The sequence below is a fragment of the Anolis carolinensis genome, chromosome 1 (assembly GCF_035594765.1).
Source record: "Anolis carolinensis isolate JA03-04 chromosome 1, rAnoCar3.1.pri, whole genome shotgun sequence".
In the NCBI taxonomy this organism is placed as follows: Eukaryota; Metazoa; Chordata; class Lepidosauria; order Squamata; family Dactyloidae; genus Anolis; species Anolis carolinensis.
The window spans coordinates 295,471,560-295,496,983 of record NC_085841.1 but is presented as its reverse complement, the minus strand read 5'-3'; the positions used below and the strand labels follow the sequence as shown (position 1 = coordinate 295,496,983).

At 44.1% G+C, this 25,424-nt stretch overlaps 1 protein-coding gene across 1 annotated transcript in view; it reads left to right on the top strand.

The window, feature by feature from the left end:
• The first annotated feature begins 371 nt into the window (after nucleotides 1-371).
• LOC134295277 (uncharacterized) overlaps nucleotides 372-25,424 on the top strand; it is a 33,386-nt gene continuing 8,333 nt past the window's right edge. The window contains exons 1-2 of the mRNA XM_062967141.1: nucleotides 372-2,478; nucleotides 2,575-3,560. Coding sequence (XP_062823211.1) covers nucleotides 372-2,478; nucleotides 2,575-3,560 — 3,093 coding nt within the window. The remainder of the gene's footprint in view (nucleotides 2,479-2,574; nucleotides 3,561-25,424) is intronic.

The following is a 25,424-nucleotide window of genomic DNA, read 5'->3' as shown; positions in this document are numbered from 1 at the left end:
TATGCATCCGGCTGGAGGGGGTCTGTGGAGCCCATGCAAATAGGCTCTACTAGGCCCAAGATTGATGCGGCGGAGAAGGCTCGCCGCCAATGCCTGAACCTGTGTTGGTACTGTGTGGCAGCTGGACATTTTTCACGTGAATGCCCTGTCAAGAGAAGACCGGGACCCCGGCTGGCCGCGGTTTCCGGGGCCGGAGGTCCTGGACAAGAACCGAGGAGCGGCACTGACTGCGTGGAGGAACCGGCGGGGGAAGGCCACGGCCGAGTTTAGACGGGCTTGCTAACTCGGTCACCGCCCCACCCCCAGAGCCCGCGACCGGGATGCTGTTTTTCATTCTATTAGCATTTTGCTCAGCGCAGGGAGATCCGGTCATGGCTCATGCGCTGGTGGATTGTGGTGCCACCAACAATTTCATGGACCATCGCTTTGCCAAATTTGTGGGATTACAAAAGTGGGATTTACAACCTCCTCGAGACATTCAGAACTTTGATGGCTGCCAGCTAAAAGCGGGACCAGTGGCTTGTTACACCGCGCCGATCCTCATGAGGGTGGGGAGTCATGAAGAAGATATCTCGTTCTTGGTCACCGAAATCCCTCACCTGGTGGTGCTAGGGTTGGCAAAACATAACCCCACCATCCTGTGGTCCCAGTTCGAGTTGCGTTTCACGTCCGCATTTTGCCAAGAACATTGTGCACCGAGACAGGGTGGCCTGGTGCACAAGACTTCAGAAAAGTTTTCCAACGTTGAAATTTCGGGTCAACATCTCTCGGTGCTACCGCAAAAATATCAAGACTATTGGGATGTGTTCAGCAAAAAAGAAGCAGAACGTCTGCCTCCCCACCGGCCCAACGACTGTGCCATTGACTTGGAACCGGGTGCTCCGATTCCCCGCGGACGGTTATATTCTCTCTCGGAGCCAGAGCTTGCGGCTCTCCGGGAGTTTTTTGATACCAACCTACGCAAGGGGTTTATCCGCCCCTCACAGTCTCTGGCTGGGGCTCCAGTGCTGTTTGTAAAAAAGAAGTCGGAGGAATTGCGGTTGTGCAATGACTACCGGGCCTTGAACAACATCACCATCAAGAACCGCTACCCTTTGCCTTTGATTCCGGAACTTTTGGATTGCCTACAGGGCGCACGGATTTTTACCAAGCTGGACCTGCGGGGAGCGTATAACTTGGTATGCATCCGGGCTGGGGACGAGTGGAAGACAGCGTTCCAGACCCGCATCGGAAGTTTCGAATACCGCATCATGCCTTTCGGGCTCTGCAACGCCCCCACAACATTTCAACATTTTGTGAATGACATTTTCCGTGACTTCTTGGACCGTTTTTTGGTTGTTTACCTTGACGATTTTTTGATTTTTTCTACATCTCAGTGGGAGCACTACCAGCAGGTGCGTGCCGTGCTTCAGCGTTTACGGGACCATGGCCTTTATGCCAAACTTGAGAAATGTGAGTTCGACCTGACAGAGGTGGACTTCCTGGGCTATCGTATCTCTGCTAAGGGAATTTCTATGGACCCTGCTAAAGTTGCTGCGGTGAGAGATTGGAAGGCCCCCATGAATAAGAAGGACATTCAACGTTTCATGGGTTTTGCCAATTATTACCGCAAGTTCATCCCGGACTTCGCACGATGGGCTGATCCCATCACTCAGTGTCTGAGAGGGAAGAAACCCTTTTTATGGACTAAGGAGGTGGAGGGTGGCTTCCAGAGACTCAAGAAACCTTTCACCACCCAGCCGATTCTACAGCACCCAAACCCGGACACGCCTTTTGTGGTTCAGGCCGATGCTTCTGATGTGGCAGTTGGAGCCGTTTTGTTGCAGCCGGTGGGAGAACACCTCCACCCGTGTGCCTATTTTTCCCAGCAGTTGACAGCGCCGGAACGGAACTATACCATCTGGGAGAAGGAGCTACTGGCCATCAAGTCGGCCTTCGAGGCATGGAGACATTGGCTAGAGGGAGCTCGACATCCGGTGGAGGTCCACACCGATCACCGTAACCTGGAATATCTACGCACTTCCCGTAAGTTGAACCAGCAGCAACAGCGTTGGGCGCTGTTCTTTGAATGTTTTCATTTCAGAGTGTGTTACGTGCCGGCGGCTCGGAACAAACAAGCAGATGCTTTGTCCCGAAAACCGGAATATGTGTGTGGGCGGGAGGAATCCACCGAAGCGTACCTGTTGCGCCCAGAGAACTTTGCCGCCGCAGCCGCAGCGGAGGATTCGCCTCCTCGTCCTGTTGTGCGAGGGTCTTTGACGGAAAGACTTCGGGCCCGTCAAGCGGACGACCCTTGGGTTCAGGAGCAGTTGGTGGCTGGACTTAAGTTTCCGTTCCATGTGAAAGATGGACTCCTTTGCCATCGCTCCAGGGCATATGTTCCCGTTTTGCCGGAAAGGCTTGAAATTTTGAAACTGTGCCATGACTCTCAGCCGGCGGGCCATTTTGGGATCTTCAAGACCATGCAGTTGGTTCTCCGTGACTTCTGGTGGCCAAAAGTTCGGCGAGAAGTGGAAAAATATGTGTTGAGCTGTCCTGTGTGACAACGTGCCAAAAACTCTGTGGGAAAACCAGCGGGGTTGTTGCACCCGCTGCCCACTCCGGCCCAGCCATGGGAGATGGTATCAGCAGATTTCATCATGGACCTTCCTTTGTCCCATGGTTGTACGACGATTTTGGTGGTGGTGGATTTGTTCACCAAAATGAGTCACTTCATCCCATGTGCAGGACTGCCTACGGCCAAGGAGACGGCGGATCTGTTCTTGCGCCATGTTTTCTGGCTTCATGGCATACCCAAGAGTTTGGTCTCGGACCGGGGGGCCCAGTTCACATCGCATTTCTGGAAAGAAATGCAGAGACAGCTGGGGATCGAGGGACGGATGTCCACTGCTCATCATCCTCAGATGGATGGGCAAACAGAAAAAACTAATGCCACCCCGGAACAATACCTGCGATGTTATGTCAATTATCAACAGGTTAATTGGACCTCTTTGTTGGCCATGGCTGAATTTGCTTATAATAACAGTGTTCACGGTTCTACCAAGGAGGCCCCATTTTTTGCAAACTATGGGTTTCATCCTCGTTTCTTCCTGGCGGTGATCGACTCTGGGGAAGTTCCAGCAGCCACCTCCTGGTTGCAGGAGTTGTCTGCAGTTCACAACATTTTAAAGGCTCAATTAGAGCAGGCCAAGGCGGACTACAAATGTATGGCAGACACCCACCGGCAACAGGGCCCGGACATACAGGTGGGGGACCGTGTTTGGTTGTCAACCAAACACCTGCCTCTCCAGCGGCCCTCCCGGAAATTGGACGCTCGTTTTGTGGGACCCTATGTTGTGTTGGCCCAAATCAACCCTGTGACTTTCAAGCTTCGGCTTCCGCAGGGTATGAAGATTCATCCCGTGTTTCATTGCTCTTTGCTCCGTCCCGCCACTGGAGTTCGGCCGGACACTGGGCCGCCACCACCTCTGGTTCTGTGCGACAGGGAGGAGGAGTCTGAAGTGGTGGACATCTTGGATTCGCGCTGCCATCAGCGCAAATTGCAATACCTAGTGGACTGGGTGGGGTATGGACCTGAAGAACATTGTTGGGTTGATGCCCGGGATGTTCATGCTCCAGATTTGGTGTCCCAGTTCCATCGTTCTTATCCAGCAAAGCCTTGCCCACCGGGGAGGCAGGAGGAGAATTTTAGGGAGGAGGACAGTGTCATATCCCAGCCACAGGCTGGCCATGGTCACGTTCAAGATGATGACACTGAAGGGGATTTTGGTTTCCAAGATGAAACAGAAGAGGATTCTGGTTTGGGGATTTTGCAGCACTCTGAGCCTTCTGTTACAGACATGCAGTTTCACTTTCAGCAAGATGACCTGTTGGCTCCAGAAGAGTCAGATACCGGTCAAGCTGACATTCTTCCTTTGGGAGTTTTTGAGGAGGATTCAGCAGCTATGAGAAATAATGAGGAGGTAACTGGAGAACTAACAAATAATGACGGAGCCGGGGCAACTGAAGACCAGGTGCGAGATAACAGTGACCCTGAGCTGTGCAGGGAAGACCGTTTGTCTTGGCAGGGCTCGGAGCTTCGCAGAAGCGCTCGCTTGGCGCGCAAAAGTCAACTGTCAAAAGATTCAAGTTGTGGCAAAAGGAATGCCCTCCTGGGATGCTTTTAAAAAGCAGTTTCTTCGGACCATATCTTTGTCAGAGCAATTTCATCGCTTCACCCTTGTGCTGTGCTTTCTGAGGACTACTCTTTGCCTTGGGACTTCCTGCATTCTTGGACCCTATTTCTTGCCTTTGGAACCTGTACTATAGATCCTGTGGACTAAGACTTTGTGCTCCGAACTTCATGTTTTTGGATTCTATGGATTTAAGATCTTATGTTTTGGATCTCTTGGACTAACTCCCTGCCTCATGGATTATTGCTATTATTTTGCCTTTGAATCATTGGACCTTGCCTCTTGAACTATTGGACTCTTATGCTTTATTGACTTCTTGCTATCTTTGGACATTCCCTTTATATCTGGACTTATCATTGATTGCTTGCTTCATCTATATTGCTTTGCTTTAATAAAGACTTTAAAAGACTATTGTGTGTTGACTGGGTATCTTAGCAAGGTGAATTTAGTCTGAGGTGCGACAAAACCATCATCAGAAGATGAACTGACCACCACCCCATCACTATCCCCCGCAGCTGCTCCCAGCTCTTCACATGAATTCCCTTGCCTTCCCTCCAATTCCTCCATCTCCTGTCAAGACTTAGATCCCCCCAAGATTCAGTTGGATTCCCTGATTGTCAGTCTTCACCCCCAGAGAACCCCATAAAGGTATCACTATTTGTTGGCGCCTCACAAATAGCTTGCCCTTCTCTTATCTTACTCCAATCCATGGTGTCTCCTTCTTCTCCTTCACTCATTGACCCATCGTCCCCAGGGAATCCCTCAAATGACTCCTCATCTGTAGGTGCTGTAAGTATGTCCCGGATCCTCTTTCTCTGCTGCTTATCATCAGATTTCTGCTCCCGAGTAACCTTTTTGCCCTTCTGGCACCCATCATACTGTTTGTAACGTTACTCATAGGCTCTACTACAACACTAACACTCTTCTAGTGGCCATAAATACCTTTGTGCTACACTGTTCCTAATGTGTTTCTATAAAGTGATTGTGTTGACTCACTTGATCCAAGACAGATTATATCTAGATGTTTTGATTTAATCAATGTAATATACCATTATTTATGATCTCCCCCTAATGATTCTTTCCCCTATAGTAGTATAATTTATAAAGCATTTCATAGGAAGTGTGGAGAGCTTCAAATCAAACATAATTGCAAAAGGTAGGCAAATGCATCTCCCCCATAATTTATTGTAGCGTTACTATAAAATATTTTCCTCTCTCAGAAATAATATTGAACAATTTCCTTTTTTTTCAAAAAAAAAATTAAAATTGCCTGCCTTAGGAGGCTTTCACTGTACTTACTTTAATTAGGATATATATCTCCTCAATTTGGTCATCAAGAGTACTGGAAGGCTTTCAGATGTAAGGTATTTATCCTGTTATTCTTAATTATCTAACACAGACATGTGTTACTTGTCTTTTGAATGTAATGTGTTTTTTTTCTTTTTTACAGTTCAGAAACTCAGTGTTTGTATGAAGAAATATAACTTTTTATATGCAAGTACTTAACACTCTTTTACAAGGCAATTTACACTACCAGTGGTTTTACAGCTTGGTCCTAAACATGCCTACTGTATGGTTTGACTTGGGGCAAGATAGCATGCTATGAGAATCAAAAAGATGAGTGGTGCTATTTGGCTTATCTAGTTAAACCCAGCCTCTGATGTTGGCCCCAATATCATTAAGGCAGTGAATCTACTCAACATTTTACCCACATGGACTAAAAAACAGAAGACATTTTCTGGCACACAGATTTGGCACACTGCCCATGGTGACAAATGCCTTGATTACATTCCATTTGGACTACTGCAACACATTCTACATAAGGATGCCTTTGGGAACAGTTTGAAAAATTAGCAGGTACAGAATGCTGTGACCAGAATGCTGACCAGACCCAGCTATAGGGGCTATATAACTCATTTGTTAAAAGAGTTGCACTTGTTACTGGTTTGTTTCCAAGCACAATTCAAAGTGCTTGTGGTGATCTATAAAGCCCTATATGGTTGAAGTCAATACTATCTGAAAAACGGTATCTCTCTTTACCAACTTGCCAGAACCTTGAGATTTACAGTGGAAGGTTTATTTTGGTTTCACTGCCGTCACAAGCTGATTTTGTGAGGAAGTGCAAGAGAGCCTTCTCAGTGTCTGCTCCAACCCTCTGCAACTTCCCTTCATGTTCTTGTATGGTAAATGTTATAACTTACTGTTTTTGGAAGCTAACTTGGGTGTTGCTCTGGAAGAAAGGCTGCATATAAATAAAATAAAATAAAGGGCGGCCACTGATCACTATTGGTATATCACTCTGCCAGATGAAAGACATCCACCGTGGAACATATCCAGCAGATGGCTTACCAGCCTTTGCTAAAGCTGACTCATGACTAGTTGTTTTACTGAATTGCTATTACAATTGAAAAGCTAATTCACGTTCAGTTAAAATCTGTCACCTTAAAATTGACTTATTGATGGACTGATTTTATATCCAAAACTTTCTGAATAAAAATGGCACTTGACATGGCTAATAGTAATACCACCCTGATTTCTTGGATTTAGATGGAAAGCAGAGATAAGATTTATGGTGCCATCAGCATGTTGGAGAAACCAAATGGTATCACTTAGAAGTTTTAGAAGTCCTGAGGAGTGAGGTTGAATGGGCCTTAAGAAGCATTGCTAATAACAAGGCAGCAGGAGATGATGGGATCGCAGCTGGAAGGTGATGCTGTCAAGGTGATGCATGCCATATGCCAGCAAATTTGGAAAACACAAGAATGGCCATCAGATTGGGAAAAAATCAATTTATATCCCCAGACCAAAAAAGGGAAATGCTAAAGAATGCTCAAACTTCCATACAGTGGCACTTATTTTCCATATCAGTAAGGTAATGCTCAAGATCCTGCAAGGCAGACTCCAGCAACATATGGAGCGAGAGCTGCCAGATGTACAAGCTGGGTTCAGAAAAGGCAGAGGAATGAGAGACCAAATTGCCAATATCCTCTGGATAATGGAGGAAGCCAGGGAGTTTCAGAAAAACATCTACTTCTGCTATATTGACTACTCTAAAGCCTTCATCTGTGTGGATCATAATAAACTGTGGCATGTTCTTGGTGGTATGGGGATACCAAGTCACCTTGTCTGTCTCCTGAGAAATCTGTATAAAGACCAAGTAGCCACAGTAAGAACAGATCACGGACCAACAGACTGGTTCAAGATTGGGAAAGGAGTACGGCAGGGCTGCATACTTTCATCCTACCTATTCAACTTGTATGCAGAACACATCATGCGACATGCAGGGCTTGACAATTCCAAGGCCAGAGTTAAAATTGCTGGAACAAACATTAACAACCTTAGGTATGCAGATGATACCACTCTGATGGCTGAAAGTGAGGAAGAACTAAGGAGCCTTATCACCAATGTGAAAGAAGAAAGCGCAAAAGCCGGGCTGCAGTTAAACATCAAGAAAACCAAGATTATGGCAACCAGACCGATTGATAACTGGCAAATAGGAGAAAACGTGGAGGTAATGACAGACTTTATATTTCTAGGCGTGAAGATCACTGCAGATGCAGACTGCAGCCAGGAAATCAGAAGACGTTTACTTCTTGGGAGGAGAGCAATGGCCAATATTGATAAAATAGTGAAGAGCAGAGACATCACACTGGCAATGAAGGTCCACATAGTCAAAGTAATGGTATTCCCCATAGTAACTTATGGTTGCGAGAGCTGGACCATAAGGAAGGCTGAACGAAGGAAGATAGACGTTTTTGAACTTTGGTGCTGAAGGAAAATCCTGAGAGTGCCTTGGACCGCAACTAGTCCATCATCCAGGAAATAATGCCTGGCTGCTCACTGGAGGGAAGGATATTAGAGGCAAAATTGAAGTATTTTGGCTACATCATGAGAAGACAGGAAAGCCTGGAAAAGATCATGATGCTGGGGAAAATGGAAGGGAAAAGGAAGAGAGGCTGACCAAGGGCGAGATGGATGGACGGTATCCTGGAAGTGACTGACTTGACCTTGAAGGAACTGGGGGCGGTGACGGCCGAAAGGGAGCTCTGGCATGGACTGGTCCATGAGGTCACGAAGAGTAGGAAACAACTATGCAATTGAGCAGCAGCAGAAGTTTTGTATGGATGTTTAAAAGCATGAGAGACAAGATAGAACCTTGAAGATAACCATAATCAAATTCCTCCATCCTTGAAGAAGGTGTCTCCATTAGTACCTTCTGAACTTATCTTTTGAGGATTGACTCGAGTTATTGTAACTATTTGCTTTGGTAGGAGATAATGAGGACTTTGTGAAATTTCTGATGCCAGAAGGAATTTTTAGATTTGGTCCCTGTGAATCAGCAAAAAATGCATTCATATGCCCTTTGCAACTACTTAGCTAAATTAAGATGCAGTGCACATTCGCTGTGCTTGGGGAGTGAATTAAGCCCTTCATGTGGAAATACTGGTGGCCTAGATATTGTTATTGGCTGGCTCATGCTGTTCTATTTGTGTCTATAAAAACACATTGGCTCTGTAACTAAATTGGATTCTAACTTTCAGGTAGAATATCAGAATCGGAAATAATGAAAATACAACCTCTGTACCTTAATATTGTGCACCTTACCGTGTTGCAATAAAACTTTCTTTCCTCTGAAATCAGTAGCAACAAGCCTGGGAGAGAAAAGTTATGGTGCCATTAAGAGAAGCGACCTGCTTCAAGGAAAGGAATGAAAGTTCATTTAATCATAGTGCCTATCCTGCAGACAGAATCTCACTGAAGTATAATTAGAAGTAATGGTAAATTGTTATGTAATCTCCATAAATCCATCAAGATTAAAAGAGAAGACTCGGAGTTTATACTTCCTGAATTCATGCAGAAATTGTTGGCAAAACAGACTCTTCAGGACCTGTTAGCCAAATACATATAAAGGCCTAAAACCAACCATTGGGCCCAACTAGAGGTGGTTCAGTGAATTAATAGAACTTATGCAAGCATTAATTTCATTATGTGTACTCTATTTGAAACCTAATAACTGGATTTGAGCCAAAATCTTTAACAACTGAATTAATGATCCAGTTTTGCAACCATTAATTGCTGCACATTTTTAGGACAGTGGTATGGTTTTCTTATTAGCTGCTTGCATTGGTAGAACATAAATAAAAACATGCATAGGAAAAACACTCAAACATTTCAAATTACCTTAAGAGATTTCCCCTGGGGATTTCTCAAACATATATGTTGGTTAAACATGAGGTTATTTGGGATTGAAGAATGCCTTGCCTCAGATTGGAACATGGAACAAGGTGTATAATGATTACAATTAATTACAAAAAGCTGTATAAAATAACATTCACTTTTCACATCTGTTTCTAATGGGACTGCAGAAAATACAAGGTCTAACTCTCCAGTTCTAAACCACAGTTGGGTTTCAACAGGATCACCTGCTCGGCTTGCAGAAAAATCCCCAAGAGCCATAAGGAATCTTCATATCTGTCCTTCAAGTCATAATCATCTTCAGATTTCTTGACTGCAGTCTTCATTCTGATTAATTACCCTGCCCGACTTACTGGGCAGAGTCGTTGCAGAACTCCCCCAACTGGCCTTCATCCCCCCCCCCCCCCGCCATACACATACACATGGAGGCAGTAGCTACAGTATAGATGCAGCTCCATCACACTTTTTGTGCCTTGAATCTTTTTCCTCAGAGTGCTCACAGCAGTGCACCCTCTCACCACTCTTTGGGCTGGAAATCCGTGCTGCCAACATAGCCGGCGGCTATGCGCCCTTCATGCCTACCTGATTGCCCCCTGTTTTTTTAACCCTATCATCCTGCCCACTCTTTTCATCCCAGCTAAGCACTCTCGGGCTGGCTAAAAAGCTGTGGCCTGCCCATCCCTCCCTGCACAATCAGGCAAACCCGGGGTTGGTGCAGCAGCTGCTAGGCCTCCTCCTTTGCTAGAGGCCAATACTACCCCCCAATCAGGCAAAAACACCCCACAGAACCAGGTCACCCCCACAGTTGCAGGTCTTTGGGTGGGTAATACTAAATACTATGTATACTATCTCATGTCACAAAACAATATGCTACTCAAAAAAAAGTCAATAGCAGGAACACGAAGGGCAGGAGGATGGTGGCAAGGGCAAATGCCAGGACCAGCGGCTGGTGTTGGCCATCACAGGGACTCCAGGCAGGGAGCCAAGCACCCACCAACCACATAATACCTACCAGACAAGGGTGTGGGCATCGCCACCCAAGATGACAAGATGCAGTAGGGAATCCCCCATAACATCGCCCTCCTAAGTGGAGAGAATGTGTTGAATAGAGTCCAAGGTCTACTTTCATAGAATCTATGTGCATCTCCCTGATTTTTTCTAAGAGTTTGTCGACATATTGCAGGCTACCGAAAATGTCCATATCTACTCTTTGTTTTGCTAAGCTGAAGGGATCATGACAGAAATATTTTTAGGATGTGTATGGTTACTACAAATTCAGCATTCAGAACAGCTAAAAAAAGGTGTCCAGCTTGGAAAGAAGTCTCACTATTGTATAGAATACTCTTTTAGTTTTTCAAATGTTCTCACCACCACATTGTACAGTTCAACAAAACATAAAACTGCATCATGGCGCTCAACCCTACGGGTTTCACAAAGAGGCAACAGACTGTTTGCTCTTGATTCCTGGAAATAGACTTTTATATTTTTCTTCAACAGCTCCAGTCTGATGGAAGATGCTCTGAAGAAATTGCAGACAGATGATATTGTTCCTTGGAAGTTTCTGACGGGTAGAATTCTGAAAGACTTTCCTAAGGCTACATTTAGTGAGTGAGCAGTGCAGTGGATGTAGACAGCCATCGGCTACTGCTGTGCTGTAATTGCTTGTCTTCCACTAATATGACCACTCATATTAGCAGCTCCATCATAAACCTATCCACAAAAGTATTGCAGGATCAGTCCAATTTTTCCAGTGTTTGCAAAATAATGCCTGAAAGCCCTCCACCTATATCTCTTATCTTCACAAAGCCTATGGAGTCTTCCGTTTTTCCTGCAATTTTGACATCAATGTTACTTATAGATAGTGATGACTGTTCTAAGCTACTACTCACATCCAAAGTTTCATCTGCCAAAACAGATAAACACTGAGATGCATTCCATTTTTCAACAGTTTTAAATTTATCTTGTCACCACAAATGTCTATTAGTTTATTCTGCATTAGAGGACTAGTATATTGAGCATCCATAGCCGCAGTTTCAAGAAAATGTTTCAGGCCAGTGTGTCCTGATCTAGCAGGAGATCTCAACAAGTCCTTTAATTTACTATCATTGTGCAAAGGTTCTTCACAGGTAATACATCCTAAATCCTTGCTCTCTCTTAAAGCCAGTTCTTGTCACGTACAAAGTACCATAGTTTCCACAATTAGCAGAAACCTGTGATGTCTGAAATATGCAGGAAAGGTGTGTGTGTGTGGGGGGGGGGGGCGATTAGAAACACTCACCATTTTTTTCGTAAATGTTCTGTAACATTCAGATGTCTCCCAAGGTCAGTTAAATATTCAGTATAACCAGTAATCACCATTAAGCAACTTTGGTAAAGCCAAGAGGACATAAAGTGCTTTAAAAACCAATTTTGCCCCATCATTGCCATAAGCAAGACTGGGGGTGGGAACTACAGGAAGACTAAGAAAACAGACAATTATATGCATGCACAAATGTCATTTGGGAAACACAGAGGTATATGCCTGCCCTAAACTACATTTTCCAGACTCCATCAGCATCAGAAGACACCAATCAGGATCTCTAACACCAATCACAGAACCTGCAAAGAGAAGAACTGTGACTGATTGCTCTCTAATAAGTAAACCAATTTCTGTATTGGGCTGGAAAAATGACCTAAATGCTTAGATGGGCCATGTGTGTCCCCCTCCAACTCAATATGGGAAGCATATTAATTAGACGCCAGGAAAGTTTGGATCGTGCCTTTCTGCCCGAAAGAAGAGGATCAGTCTAGATTTGCCTTGATAGTGTCTGTACAATGATTTCTTCTCCTGGGTTATAAATGGCAGTTCCTAATCGGTTCTGTCATAAAAACATGGCAAAAGTTTATTACACTGCAAAAACTGTGCCTTTGTGCAAGGGACATCGCCCTATAGCACATTTTCCTTTGTTAAGTCTCCACCAATATAACACAATTTCTGTTTCAAAAACAAAGTTTCTGGAGTAGAACAACTACTTACAAACTGAAGACCACACAGTGAAAAAGGAAATAACACTTTCAAACCGGGAACAAATGTTCTTTATTATTTAAAATGTTTTATTTAATAACTTGAAAATTCTCCAAAGATCAGTGGATAAGTCAAATGTTCTGAAATGTGGTGAGCCAACAGTGGTCAATGCATTCTACCATTGTAGCAAGTTTCACCTCAATAGCTTTAAAACTGAGGGAGGTAGTAGCCCCTGAAGTTTCCCCACTGACAGTGATGTTTTCTTCAATGCACCAGCGCAATCACCATTAACGAAATAATAACGAAATTTCATTAGCCTCATTAGAGTTCCAACATTTTCATCTCTGAAACATCAGAAATGCTTTAGAAACAAAGCACCAGCACCCCCTAGTTTTGTACCATTTCTGAACCATTTTTGGTGGATCATATATACCTAGTAGGTAGGTTTTAAATAGCAAGAATTACATAAGTTTGTATGTGTTATCAAGTCACCAGTCAATTTATGCTGAACTCATGAATTCTATAGGGTTTTCTTAGGCAAGAAATTCTGAGAGGTGGGTTTTCTACTTCCTTCCTTTGAAATAGTTTATACGACCTGGTTTTCATTGGAGATCTCACATCCTAATCAGCTCTTAAAGCCCTGCTTAGCTTCCAATTTTTGGTGCTTTTGGGCCCAGGAATTTACATACCTGGAAATAAATGTGGGCAACATTTGAGAACTGTTCAGTTCTTCAAATTACACTGAAGTGACTGTGTTAGTCTTTCCTCGTCTTTTTGAGCTTTCACTCCAAATGGAAAGCTGAAAGCTTGCTGACTTTAGTACAATTCAGAATTGCTGGCAACCTTATGAACTTCACCAGGTGCACAATTCTTAGCCAAAAGATTTGCCCAATTTCCCACACAAAGACTTTAAAATAGCTAAACTTCAGCTCTTATATTTTGCATGAACAAATATGAACTTTAAAAAGTCTAAGGTCAAAAAACCTGCCAGTCATTGGATAAACGTTTAAAGCTCTTTTTATTATTTTGCAGCTGGTGCCCTTTGCTGAAGGATATTTCCTGTGCTGCAGACTCAAAATAAAAACATTTATTTTTAAGAATGAAATTAGAAGCACATCTGTTGTTCTAGGAGCTTTATATTAACAGTAAGTCAACAAAAAGATTTAAATATCTATTTTTCAAAAAGAAAATGGGGCAGTTATTTAAATGCTGATTTAATGCAAAAACACGTCTTAACTATGCTTTCATGACATGACTAAAAAGGATACAAAAACATAGTAGTCAATAATATAGATCTCAGAGATGCTATTTCTAGAATTACTCAAAAGATGTTATGATGAGAATTGTGTTTTCATTCTGCTTTGCTTTTCAGACATGGTTACTGAAAAGTTAGACATTTACTGGTTAATGTTTATAGGCAATTTATATAGCCTTTCATTATTTCTCCCTATTGCAACAGTGTTAAGTAATGTGTGGTCAAGTTCTGTTGATTTAATTCTCTGTACACAAGCAGCACACCTAGGTATCAAAATGTGCAAACATTCATAGATTGTGATGCTAAGTACTAATATCATCTGTTTCCAGGTACAAGAAATGAGTTACTGCATTCTGTACTAGGATGAATTTCCAAACAATGAGGGACAGCTCCATGCATGGTGCTTGTAGCTTATAAACTAAGGGAATGCATGAGAACCACAATATCTTAAGCTTAAATAAAGACCTGCCACTTTTCATCAGACAAGATGGTCGAAAGCGGCTCCAGAAAAGATGTTAGTGACAAGCTGCTGAAAGGCAACTTTCTCTAATACAAACATTTTATGTGTAATGTAACTGTTTCATTAAATTCTAATAAGCACACATTTTAAAGTCTAACTATCACTTGATCGACATATTCATTCGAAATGGGGATCAGATCTGTTTTCTTCTACATGTGGATAAACATACTTTTACCAATTTTGAATTTTAGAGTTTGTGGATTTGGCTGTCTTCATCTTACTAACACTAGTATCTATGTCAGACTGAAGCTGACAGTAATGGGTTTGATGAAAAAAGAAACACCGTTAGGTGCTATCAATAATTAAGCAATTTCACTTCAGATTCCAGGACAACAGCCCATTTGATCAGATGTATGAAATGTTATCCTCAGTTGCTATATGGGCAAATGTAACCACAGACACATGGATAATGGGAATATGTTTTGTGATACATGTATACAAAACTCAAGCATACACATAATAAAACAGTTAAATGCTGGGAGTTGCACGGCAGCAGGTAAAGGTAAACGTTTACCCTGACATTACGTCTAGTCATGTCCGACTCTGGGGGTTAGTGCTCATCTCTGTTTCTAAGCCGAACAGCTGCCATTGTCCATAGACACCTCCAGGATCATACAGGGCAGTATGATGCCCTAAACACCTAAACACCTCCCTACATATTGTATTGTGTCCTTATTCTGAAATTCTTCTAACTCCTTGAATCTATTGATTACCTTTTCCATTGCCAGAATATTTTCTGTTGTTGTTTAATGCAGCAAGTGAATGGCAGAGTGACAGCATAGACATTTTCACTACCATATTATCTGCTAAAAAATAGAAGCTGTGATACATAATTAATTAGCCACAAGGGATACACATTTATATATGTGCATGTCTATATACATATACTGTTACACAGCTCCAGACCCAAGCTGCCTTCTTCACTCCACAGTGATGAATACAAATGTTCAGTGGCAAAACAGTTTGAGGCTACAACCCTACTCTGCTTCCTGCTGTGCAGTACTAATTATTTGACGGACACCATATGGCTTATAGTGAGTTTGTTTATATAGTTTCTCAGGCCAGTGTAAATCTGGAAGAATTCTTTCAAATATTATGGAGATATCAACAGCACTATAATGTCCAGTTCCATCATATTAACCCATTCCAAACTGCAATAGTCTGTTAATCTTCTCCATTTTGTTAGCCCGTTATATTAACACCTGTTCAAAATGATAACTAGAAAGCCGTGTTATGGAAAATGAAGTGGTATGGAATCCTCAAATGTTTATGCTGAAACATTTGGATAGTCTTCCAGTTGTTCCAAAGTTCCTTCCTAATGTTTCTAATGAAACAGACTAAGACTTTATAACACATTTTGGATGACAATAAAGTTAACATTTATGTCACATGATTGAAATTATTCATTTTGGAAAGCATGTCTATGAATCACCAGGTTAAGAAAAAAGGGAGTGAATGCCCTATTTGTGTCTGTATTATATCCTCATTGGTTTTAAAAGGGGCACTATTTAAACCTACATGCACTGCTGCTGCATATTATTAATTTAGTCCCCTAAAGGCACATGTGTCTTGCAGAATGTATACAGACAAAAATCTCTGCTATATAAGTCATATAAGTTAAACATAATGCCACCAAATTTAAATCAACTGCTACACAAAAAAGTACATTTTTTCTTATGTAAACAAGGAAACAAACAAGAGGCCGAGAAAGAAAGTATCCTATCCAATGTAACTTATAGGGACAAAAACAATGCCTCAAACTTTTTTTTTTAAAGCAAACAGTGACGTGACAAAGCAAAAGTAAAATGCTCTCTTGGTGTTGTTATACACCTTGCCTAGGATTTTCTTGGCAAAAAGTATTTAGATGTGGTTTTTGTTACCTTCATCTAGCCTAAATGAATTGGACTTGGCCAAGGTTGTCCTGTGAATTGTTGAAGGCTTTCATGGCCGGAATCACTGGGTTGCTGTAAGTTTTCCAGGCTTTATGGTCATGTTCCAGAAGTGTTCTCTCCTGACATTTCATCCATACCTATGGCAGGTATCCTCAGAAGTTGTGAGGTAGATTGGAAACTAGGCAAGGAATATTTATATATCTGTGGAAGGTCCAGGGTGGGAGAAAGAACTCTTGTCTGTTGGAGGCAAGTATGAGTGTTGCAATTAATCATCTTGATTAGCATTTAATGGCCTTGCCAGCTTCAAGACCTGGCTTATTCATGCCTGTGGGAATCCTTTGTTTGGATATGTTAGCTGGCCCTGATTGTTTCATGTTTGGAATTCCCCTGTTTTCAGAGAGTTGTTCTTTATTTATTGTTCTGATTTTAGAGTTTTTAAATACTGGTAGCAAGATTTTGTTCATTTTCATGGTTTCCTCCTTTCTGTTGAAATTGTCCACATGTTTGTGGATTTCAATGGCTTCTCTGTGTAATCTGACATGGTGGCTGTTAAAGTGGTCCAGCATTTCTGTGTTCGCAAATAATATACTGTGTCCAGGTAGGTTCATCAAGGCTTCTGCAAGGGCAAGTCCCTCTTGCCCTTTCCTGAACATAGCATTTGTTGGATTTTCTTATTGGGCCTGTAGATAATTTGTAGGTTGTGAAAACAGACATGAAACAATCAGGACCAGCTAGCACCTCCGAACAAAGTCAGAAAACTAACATCAACCCAGTTGTCTTGTGAGTTTCCATGGCAGAGCAGGAATTTGAACCCAGATTTCTACAAGTCCTAGAACAACCCTTCAGCTTGTCTTTATCATATGGCAAAGAAGAAGTATAATGTTTTTGTTGCCAAGCCTAAATATTGCCTAGAAGTCAAAATGGCTAAACTAGAACTATCATACTTTGTACATATTGGAAGATGACATTACTCATTAGGAAATGGCAAAATGGAAGGCAATACGAAAAGTGGAAGACCTCACTACAGATGGGTTGATTCACTTGAGGGCATCATCAACAGAGATGCTGTATGTTAAAGTCTATATGATTACAACAACCTTCCTGATTTGTAACATTGTGCTGCTTTCTAATTTAATTAAAGAAACAAATGGAAGAAAACAAAATTTCCTAGCAACCTCTCTTTAAAGTGTAATTTGGCATTGTGGAGGTGATGTGCATTTCTTAGTATTTTGGAAAGCTTAAATGAAAATTAATGATTTATTTATTTATTTACTTACAGTATTTTTATTCTGCCCTTCTCACCCCGAAGGAGACTCAGGGCAGATCAAAATGTACTCATACAAGGCCATGGTGATCCACGCTCTTGTTACATCTCATCTGGACTATTGCAATGTGCTCTATGTGGGGTTGCCTTCAAAGACTGTTCAGAAGATGGAACTAGTCCAACGTTCCGCAGCCAGGTTATTAACTGGAGCACCATTCAGGGAGCATACAACGTCTCTGTTGAAGCAGCTCCACTGGCTGCCTGTTAGCTTCCAGGAACAAGTTAAAGTGCTGGCTTTGGCCTACAAAACCTTAAATGGCTCTGGTCCAACTTACCTCTCCAAACGTATCTCCCTCTATGAGCCGTCCCATGGATTAAGATCTTTGAGTGAGGCCCTGCTCTCGGTCCCGCCGCCGTCAAAGGTGTGTTTGGCGGGGACGAGAGACAAGGCTTTTTTTATGGTGGCTCTGCGGCTGTGGAACTCCTTGCCAAGGGAGATTAGGGAAGCCCCCTCACTCATGTCTTTTAGGAAGCAGCTGAAGACCTGGATGTGGGACCAAGCTTTTGGCCCATTCTAGGATACAATATAAGCTAATGTATTCGTTGGATTAATGTGAAGTGAAATACAGACTGGCTCTGACTTTTGGCCCAATGCTACTGATCCTGTTGTAATGGTCACACAGTGTTTTACTGTTTTAATTGGATATGATATTGGTTTTTAAGTGTGTTTTTACGGTTGTTGATTTTTACTATATTTTGTATTATATGTGGCATTAATCTTGCCATTATGTAAGACCGCTCTGGATCCCCCTGGGGGAGAAGAGCAATATATAAATTAAATGAATAAATAAATAAATAATAAATAAGGCAAACATTCAATGCCATATGAATAAAGAGACAGAGACAGACACAGAGACAATTTAACCTTCTCCAGCTTCCAGCGGGTATGCTCGATTCTGGCCACAGGGGGAGCAGCTGCTTCATCATCCACTGTGATGCCAAGTTCCTCATTCCAAACATTGCTGGACAATTTTTATGGTGTCGTAAATTAGTTAAATTAATTTGAAGATTAATTTGAAGATATTCTTAAACCAGCAGCTATAAAGATATTTTTTTTCAAGTTATTGTTAAACAGCTCTTTGATGTGCCAAAAAGTTGTAAATAAACACTCTCTACCTGGAGAAATAGTTCCATGATTAATTACTATGAGTGGATATAACTCAGATTTAAGCTGTGATTAAAGGTGATTTTAAAGGATAAAAGGCACCACAACTGTTTCCCTTATATGAATTCCAGGTGAGTTTTAATATATTTGAAATTAAAATCTATGTGAGAAAATCTCCCACTTGCTCATGTTTTTCTTTCTTTTTCCCTGATAATTCTCTTGTATGATTGCTCTTGGTAGTCTCTTATATTGCTGTTTGCCTGTGTATACAGTGATTCTTTGTTATCCACTTGAGTTTGGGTCCAGAAGCTCCCATTGAAATCCGCCCGCTTCTTAAGCCTCATTATATACAATGGCATAGTAAAATGGTGTTCCATATAAGGAAAAATCAAGATTTGCTTTTGGCTTTTTTAAAGTGTATTTTAGGTCATGGATTATTGAGTTTGGGGGGCTGAATGTGTTATGTACAATCAAAAACCAACCAACAAAAGAAATTCTACCTGAACATCAGAATACTAGAAATCAGAGCATTGGGTTCAAATTCCAGGAAAGGATATTCCACATGAATATTAGGAAGAACTTCCTGGCTGTGATAGCTATTCAATAGTGGAACTCTCTATATCATGAAAGCTCCTTCCTTGAAAGGCTTTTAAATAGAGCCAGACGGCCATATGTCAGAGTGCTTTGATTGTGCTTTTCCTGCATGGCAGGACATTGGACCAAATGGCTCTTGTGGTCTCTTCCAGCTCTATGATTTTGTGATTCTAACCTGGAACTATATATTTCAGACTGTCCAGCTGCTTTTCTGAAATCTTGCTCCCCTGCTGTCCCCCGCCCATCTTTAAGGAATACATGACAGATTATGCATTACATTTCAGTTTGAGAGGTTATCAGAACTATTGCCCTCTTCTACATAGATTTGCATATAATTTCAAATAATTGAGAATCTGTTAGAAGTCTTATGACTTAAAGAGGCAGGGAATGAGTGCTGGAAATGTGTATCTATAGCGTGGTTTCATGTATTCCACATCTTCACTAAGCCTTTAATGTTGCATAATGCTTTGTTTTCTTTCATTTTAATTCCACTGCTACTTTCACATCTGATTTACATGTACAGTGGAGCCTCAACTTAAGAGCATCCCAATGTAAGAGCATTTTGAGTTAAGAACCTATGCTTGGTCCATGTGTTGCTTTAACATACGAGCAACATTTTGAGTTAAGAGCTAACACCAGAAGGAGCACTAGTGCAAGAGTACAGGGCTTTAGGTCTTTAAGAGAGCAGCCTCCATGCCCTAAAACATTCGGATCTAGGCTATTTAACCAACCGCATCTCTGCATATAAACCAACATCGTCACTGCGGTCTGGGGAGGATGCTCTGCTTTCAGTCCCACCCCCATCTCAAGTACAGTTGATGGGCCCTCTCCGTGATCGCTCCCCGCCTCTAGAACTCTCTTTCTAAAGTAGTAACAATGGCCTCCTCTCCTTTAAAAAAACACTTTAAAACCCATTTTTGCACTTTAGCATATGGAGAGGAGGAGTAGAACTTCTCAATACATTTCTGTTGAACACTGGAAATTCACTTTAGTGCTCATCACCATAATAATAATAATAATAATAATAATTTTATTCTTATATCCCGCCCCATCTCCCCGGAGGGACTCGGGGCGGCTTACATGGGGCCATGCCCAGACACGACAGCACAAATCAGATAAAACATTAAACCGAGCAGTAAAACTTCAACATGATTAAAAACAGTCATAAAAGTCAATATACACAATAATATTAAGATCCCGATTTGGGTCAAAAGATCCAGGCCAAGGTGCAAAGTAATATCAAGTTATCAGGGAGGGATAATTATGCAGCAGGTGTAATACTTAAAGTGCTGAATGAATCCTAAAAACAATCCAGAGGGTCTACTGCTTAATAGGTAAATAACATGATCCCACAAGGATCAGTCAACGAAGGCCTTCTGGAATAGCCAAGTTTTCAGGCTCTTCCTGAATGAGAGTAGGGTAGGGGCCTGCCTAATCTCCCTGGGGAGCGAGTTCCACAGCCGGGGGGCCACGGCGGAGAAGGCCCTCTCCCTCGTCCCCACCAACCGCAACTGCGAAGTTGGTGGAAGCGAGAGGAGGGCCTCCCCCGACGAGCGAAGAGGTCGTGCGGGTTCATAGGGGGAAATGCGGTCTCGAAGGTAGGTGGGTCCCAAACCGTTAAGGGCTTTGTAGGTGATAACCTGCACCTTGAATTGGGCTCGGAAAATAAATGGCAGCCAGTGGAGCTCTTTAAACAGCGGCGTTGAGCGCGTCCTGTAATCTGCCCCAGTTAGAAACCTGGCTGCCGATCGTTGTACTAGTTGTAGTTTCCGAGCCGTCTTCAAAGGCAGCCCCACGTAGAGCGCATTGCAGTAATCCAGTCTAGAGGTAACTAAGGCGTGGACCACCATGGTCAGATCTGACTTCTCGAGGTATGGTCGCAGCTGGCGCACAAGTTTTAGTTGTGCAAAGGCCCTCCCAGCCACGGCCGACACCTGGGCCTCAAGTGTCAGCGCAGTGTCCAGGAGGACCCCCAAGCTGCGGACCTGCGCCTTCAGGGGGAGTGCAACCCCGTCAAGCACAGGTTGCCACCCAATACCCCGATCAGACGTACGACTGACCTGGAGGACCTCTGTCTTGTCAGGATTGAGCCTCAGCTTGTTCGCCCTCATCCAGGCCAATACAGCGGCCAGACACTGGTCCAGTATCCGAGGGGCTTCCTTGGAATTAGGTGGAAAGGAGTAGTAGAGTTGGGTGTCATCCGCGTAGAGATGGCACCGCACTCCAAAACTCCGGATGACCTCACCCAGCGGTTTCATGTAGATATTAAAAAGCATGGGGGACAAAATGGAACCTTGCGGGACCCCACAGGTCAATGGCCAGGGGTCCGAGCAGGTGTCCCCCAGCTTCACCAACTGGGAACGGCCCTCTAGGAAGGACTGGAGCCACTGCAGAACAGTACCCCCAAGGCCCATCCCGGAGAGACGTCCCAGAAGGATACCATGGTCGATGGTATCGAAAGCCGCTGAGATGTCCAAGAGAACCAGCAGGGTCACACTCCCCCTGTCCAGCTCTCTGTGGAGGTCATCCACCAAGGCGACCAAAGCCGTCTCGGTACTGTAGCCAGGTCTAAAACCAGACTGCGATTGGTCCAGAAAATCCGTTTCTTCCAAGAATCCCTGGAGCTGGGAAGCAACCACCCGCTCCAAGACCTTGCCCAAGAATGGAAGGTTAGAGATTGGTCTGTAGTTACTGAGGTTAGCCGGATCCAAGGAGGCTTTCTTCAAAACAGGCCTCACCACAGCTTGTTTTAGGCCAGATGGAAATATGCCCTGCTCCAAAGAGGCATTGATTATTCTCACAAACCAATCAACTAGCCCTCCACTGGCTTGTTTTAAGAGCCAAGATGGGCAAGGGTCAAGGGCACAGGTGGTCGCCCTCACCGCTCCAAGAATCTTGTCCACATCATCAGGCTGCACAAGCCGAAACGAATCCCACAAGATCGAACAGACAGATGCCTCGGTTACCTCACCTGGCAATGCATCAAGGCCGGCGTCTAAGTCGGAACGAATCTGAGCGACTTTGTCTGCAAAATGGTGAGCGAACTCGCTACACCGAGTTGACGAGATGTCGGGTGCTCCCCCAACCTGAGGAGGGTGAAGGAGCTCCCCAACAACTCGAAACAACTCTGAAGATCTATTTGTTGCAGACGCGATGCGGGCAGTCGAGAAAACTTTCCTGGCTGCCCGCAATGCCGCGGAATAGGCCCTAATAGCGGCTCTAGACCGTGCTCGGTCAGATACGTCACGAGTTGTCCGCCAGCGGCACTCTAGTCTCCTTCTTGCACGTTTCATCTCCGCCAGCTCCCCAGTAAACCAGGGAGCTGGGGCAACTCCACGCAGCAAGAGGGGACGCTCAGGAGCGATCGTGTCTATTGCCCTGGACAACTCGCCATTATAACGAGTGACCAGGGCATCGACAGGATCGTCAGCTTCCATGGTAGACAGATCCCCAAGAGACCTCAGGAATCTCTCAGGATCCATAAGTCTCCTGGGGCGGACCATCTTAATTGGTCCACCACCCCTGCGGAGGTTGGAAGAGACGGTTAGTCTTAAACTGATCAGATAGTGGTCGGACCATGACAATGGAAGAATAATTTGCTCTTCCACTCCGACCAAACCGTCGCCCGCAACAAAAACCAGGTCGAGTGTATGTCCAGCTTGATGAGTGGGACCCGATATTATTTGGGACAGACCCATGGTCGTCATGGCGGCCATGAATTCCTGAGCTGCACCTGTCAAGGTGGTCTCAGCGTGAATGTTGAAGTCGCCCAGCACCAACAGGCGCTGGGAACCCAACACCACGCTAGAAACCACCTCTGCTAGCTCAGGCAGGGAGACTGCTGTGTCGCAGGGTGGACGGTACACCAGCAGAATCCCCAAACTGTCCCGGGTACCCACCTTCAAGTGGAGACACTCAAACCCGACCGATTGCAAAGCGACGCATCTGACCAGGGCGATGGACTGCCTAAAGACCACCGCAACCCCACCTCCCCGCCCTCCTGGCCTAGCCTGCTGATGCACCCCGAAACCCGGAGGACAAAGCTGGGTAAGACTAACCCCACCCAGATCATCCAACCAGGTTTCGGTGATGCAGGCCAGATCCGCATGTTCATCCATGATTAGATCCTGGATAATAGATGATTTACCTTTGACGGATCTGGCATTAAACAGCAGGACCTTCAGCCGGGAGGGGCTACCATGGAGGCTACCACACCTATCCTTCTCCAGGGTCGCAAGAACCCTGTTGCGCTTCTCCCTGGAAATGCGTTGACGGCAATTCCTCCTCCTCCCCCACACGACCTCGATGGAGCCACCCCCCGCCTGTTCCCCACCCCCCAAGGAGTCTGGCTCAATTGGAGCATCCTTAAGAGAATCTAGTCAGCTCCCTGGATCCAAAAGGTTACTAGACACACCATCTAACTTTACTTCAAAAGAAGGGGATAAATGGGGCCTACTGGAAAAACGTAGTGAGGTTGAAGAGGGTGAAAGTTGCTGGTCTGGTACGGAAAATGATTGGGCCAGAGTCTCTAATTGAGACTTTTCTAAAGGGGGGAGCCTACGCTGAGGACTACACATCCTATTATCTCTGGGCCTAACAGATGGTTGAGTGTGTAAAGATAGGTTGGCCACCAAAGGGCGAATCACGGGGTCCACAAATACTCTTCTAATGGTAATGCCCCATGAGAGCAGCCGGAACCTAAGGGCCCATAATTCCTCTGTTATAGACTTATCCTCAAAAGTGAAGATAAGGCGTAAAGAGCGATCATATGATTGATAGCCCTTATGGAGCCAAGTGATCATCTTTATCTTGACTGTCGTCAGGCTCCTTGAAAGAATTTGACCCAAGGACCTCTGGATCACTCTTTCCGAGGTCCATCTACCCCTGTTCAATATAGAGTCTTCAATTTGAAAAGCCAGCTGTTTCGTCTGTACAAGATGTTCATAGTAATCCTCTACGTATGGAGGAGAGAAATCCCCCTCCAACGGAGAATTAGTTATCGGCTTCACCGCTGCCAAATCTAGATCCATACCTTCCCTCCTTTGAACAGTTTGATCAACAAACAAATCATTCCCTCCCTCAACCTCGTCATTTTCTAATCTTAGCTCCTTAATACCCTTTTGGAGCCCAAGTTCTACCTCTCCCACCAAATCTGAAGGACAACTGGCCTCCTTTAGATCATAACCAGTATTATTATTATCCTCCCCAGGAACATCCTGTAGTCTAGTGGTGTTTACCAGTAACAAAATTCCTTTGAGGAGATGATCTAATTTCTCATTCACTGTTACGAGCTGAGAGAGGACGAGGCTAAACGATCTACCCATGAGGTGGCATAACTGGGATAGATCGTGGTTCCCATGTGCATCTATCTGACTCATTCTCTACTACAACTCTACTACTCTTCTAGCCAGACCCTCCTTCTTCTACACAACCCAGTCCTGAATAAAGGCACCAAGGCACTAATTACTCAGAGCAATTATAACAATGTGAGTTAAGTATACTCAATTGACTCACACTGCTAAAAACATAGGTTTAAAAGGGATAGGTAAGAAACAAAAATGGGGAGAAAGCCAAGTGGCGGCGACACATTAAATCTAATAAGGGACACTCTTTAGACAAGTACAGCAATATCCATATGCGAATCTAAAAATCTCCAATGTGGAGCATTCAGTCCGACGAAAGCTGTCCAAGCGGACCCTCTGAGGTGGCAAGGCGATGACTCCAGTGAAGGCAGCCTCCCGGTCCGATGGCTTCCTCCACTCTCTTTCTTTCCTCCTTACCCCAGAGTAGCAGGGCCAGAAGTGGGCCAGCAGGAATCCCTTCTCCTGTGCTGGCAGGCAGCAGATGGAAACAAAAAGTGTCCAGACACAGATGTTTTCACTCTCTTCCTTTCCTCCTTACCCCAGAGTAGCAGGGCCAGAGTAGCAGGGCCAGAGGTGGGTCAGCAGGACTCCCTTCTCCTGTGCTGGCAGGCAGCAGATAGAAACAGCAAGAAGAGTCCAGAAGCAGGAGTTTTTAAGGGCTTCCTCCACTCTCTTCCTTTCCTCCTTACCCCAGAGTAGCAGGGCCAGAGTAGCAGGGCCAGAGCTGGGTCAGGAGGACTCCCTTCTCCTGTGCTGGCAGGCAGCAGATGGAAACAGCAAGAAGAGTCCAGAAGCAGGAGTTTTTAAGGGCTTCCTCCACTCTCTTCCTTTCCTCCTTACCCCCGAGTAGCAGGGCCAGAGTAGCAGGGCCAGAGGTGGGTCAGCAGGACTCCCTTCTCCTGTGCTGGCAGGCAGCAGATAGAAACAGCTTTTAAGGCACTTTAATTTTTTGAGATTTTATCATGATGTAACTGTAGATGATGAGGCCTATTTGTTTTT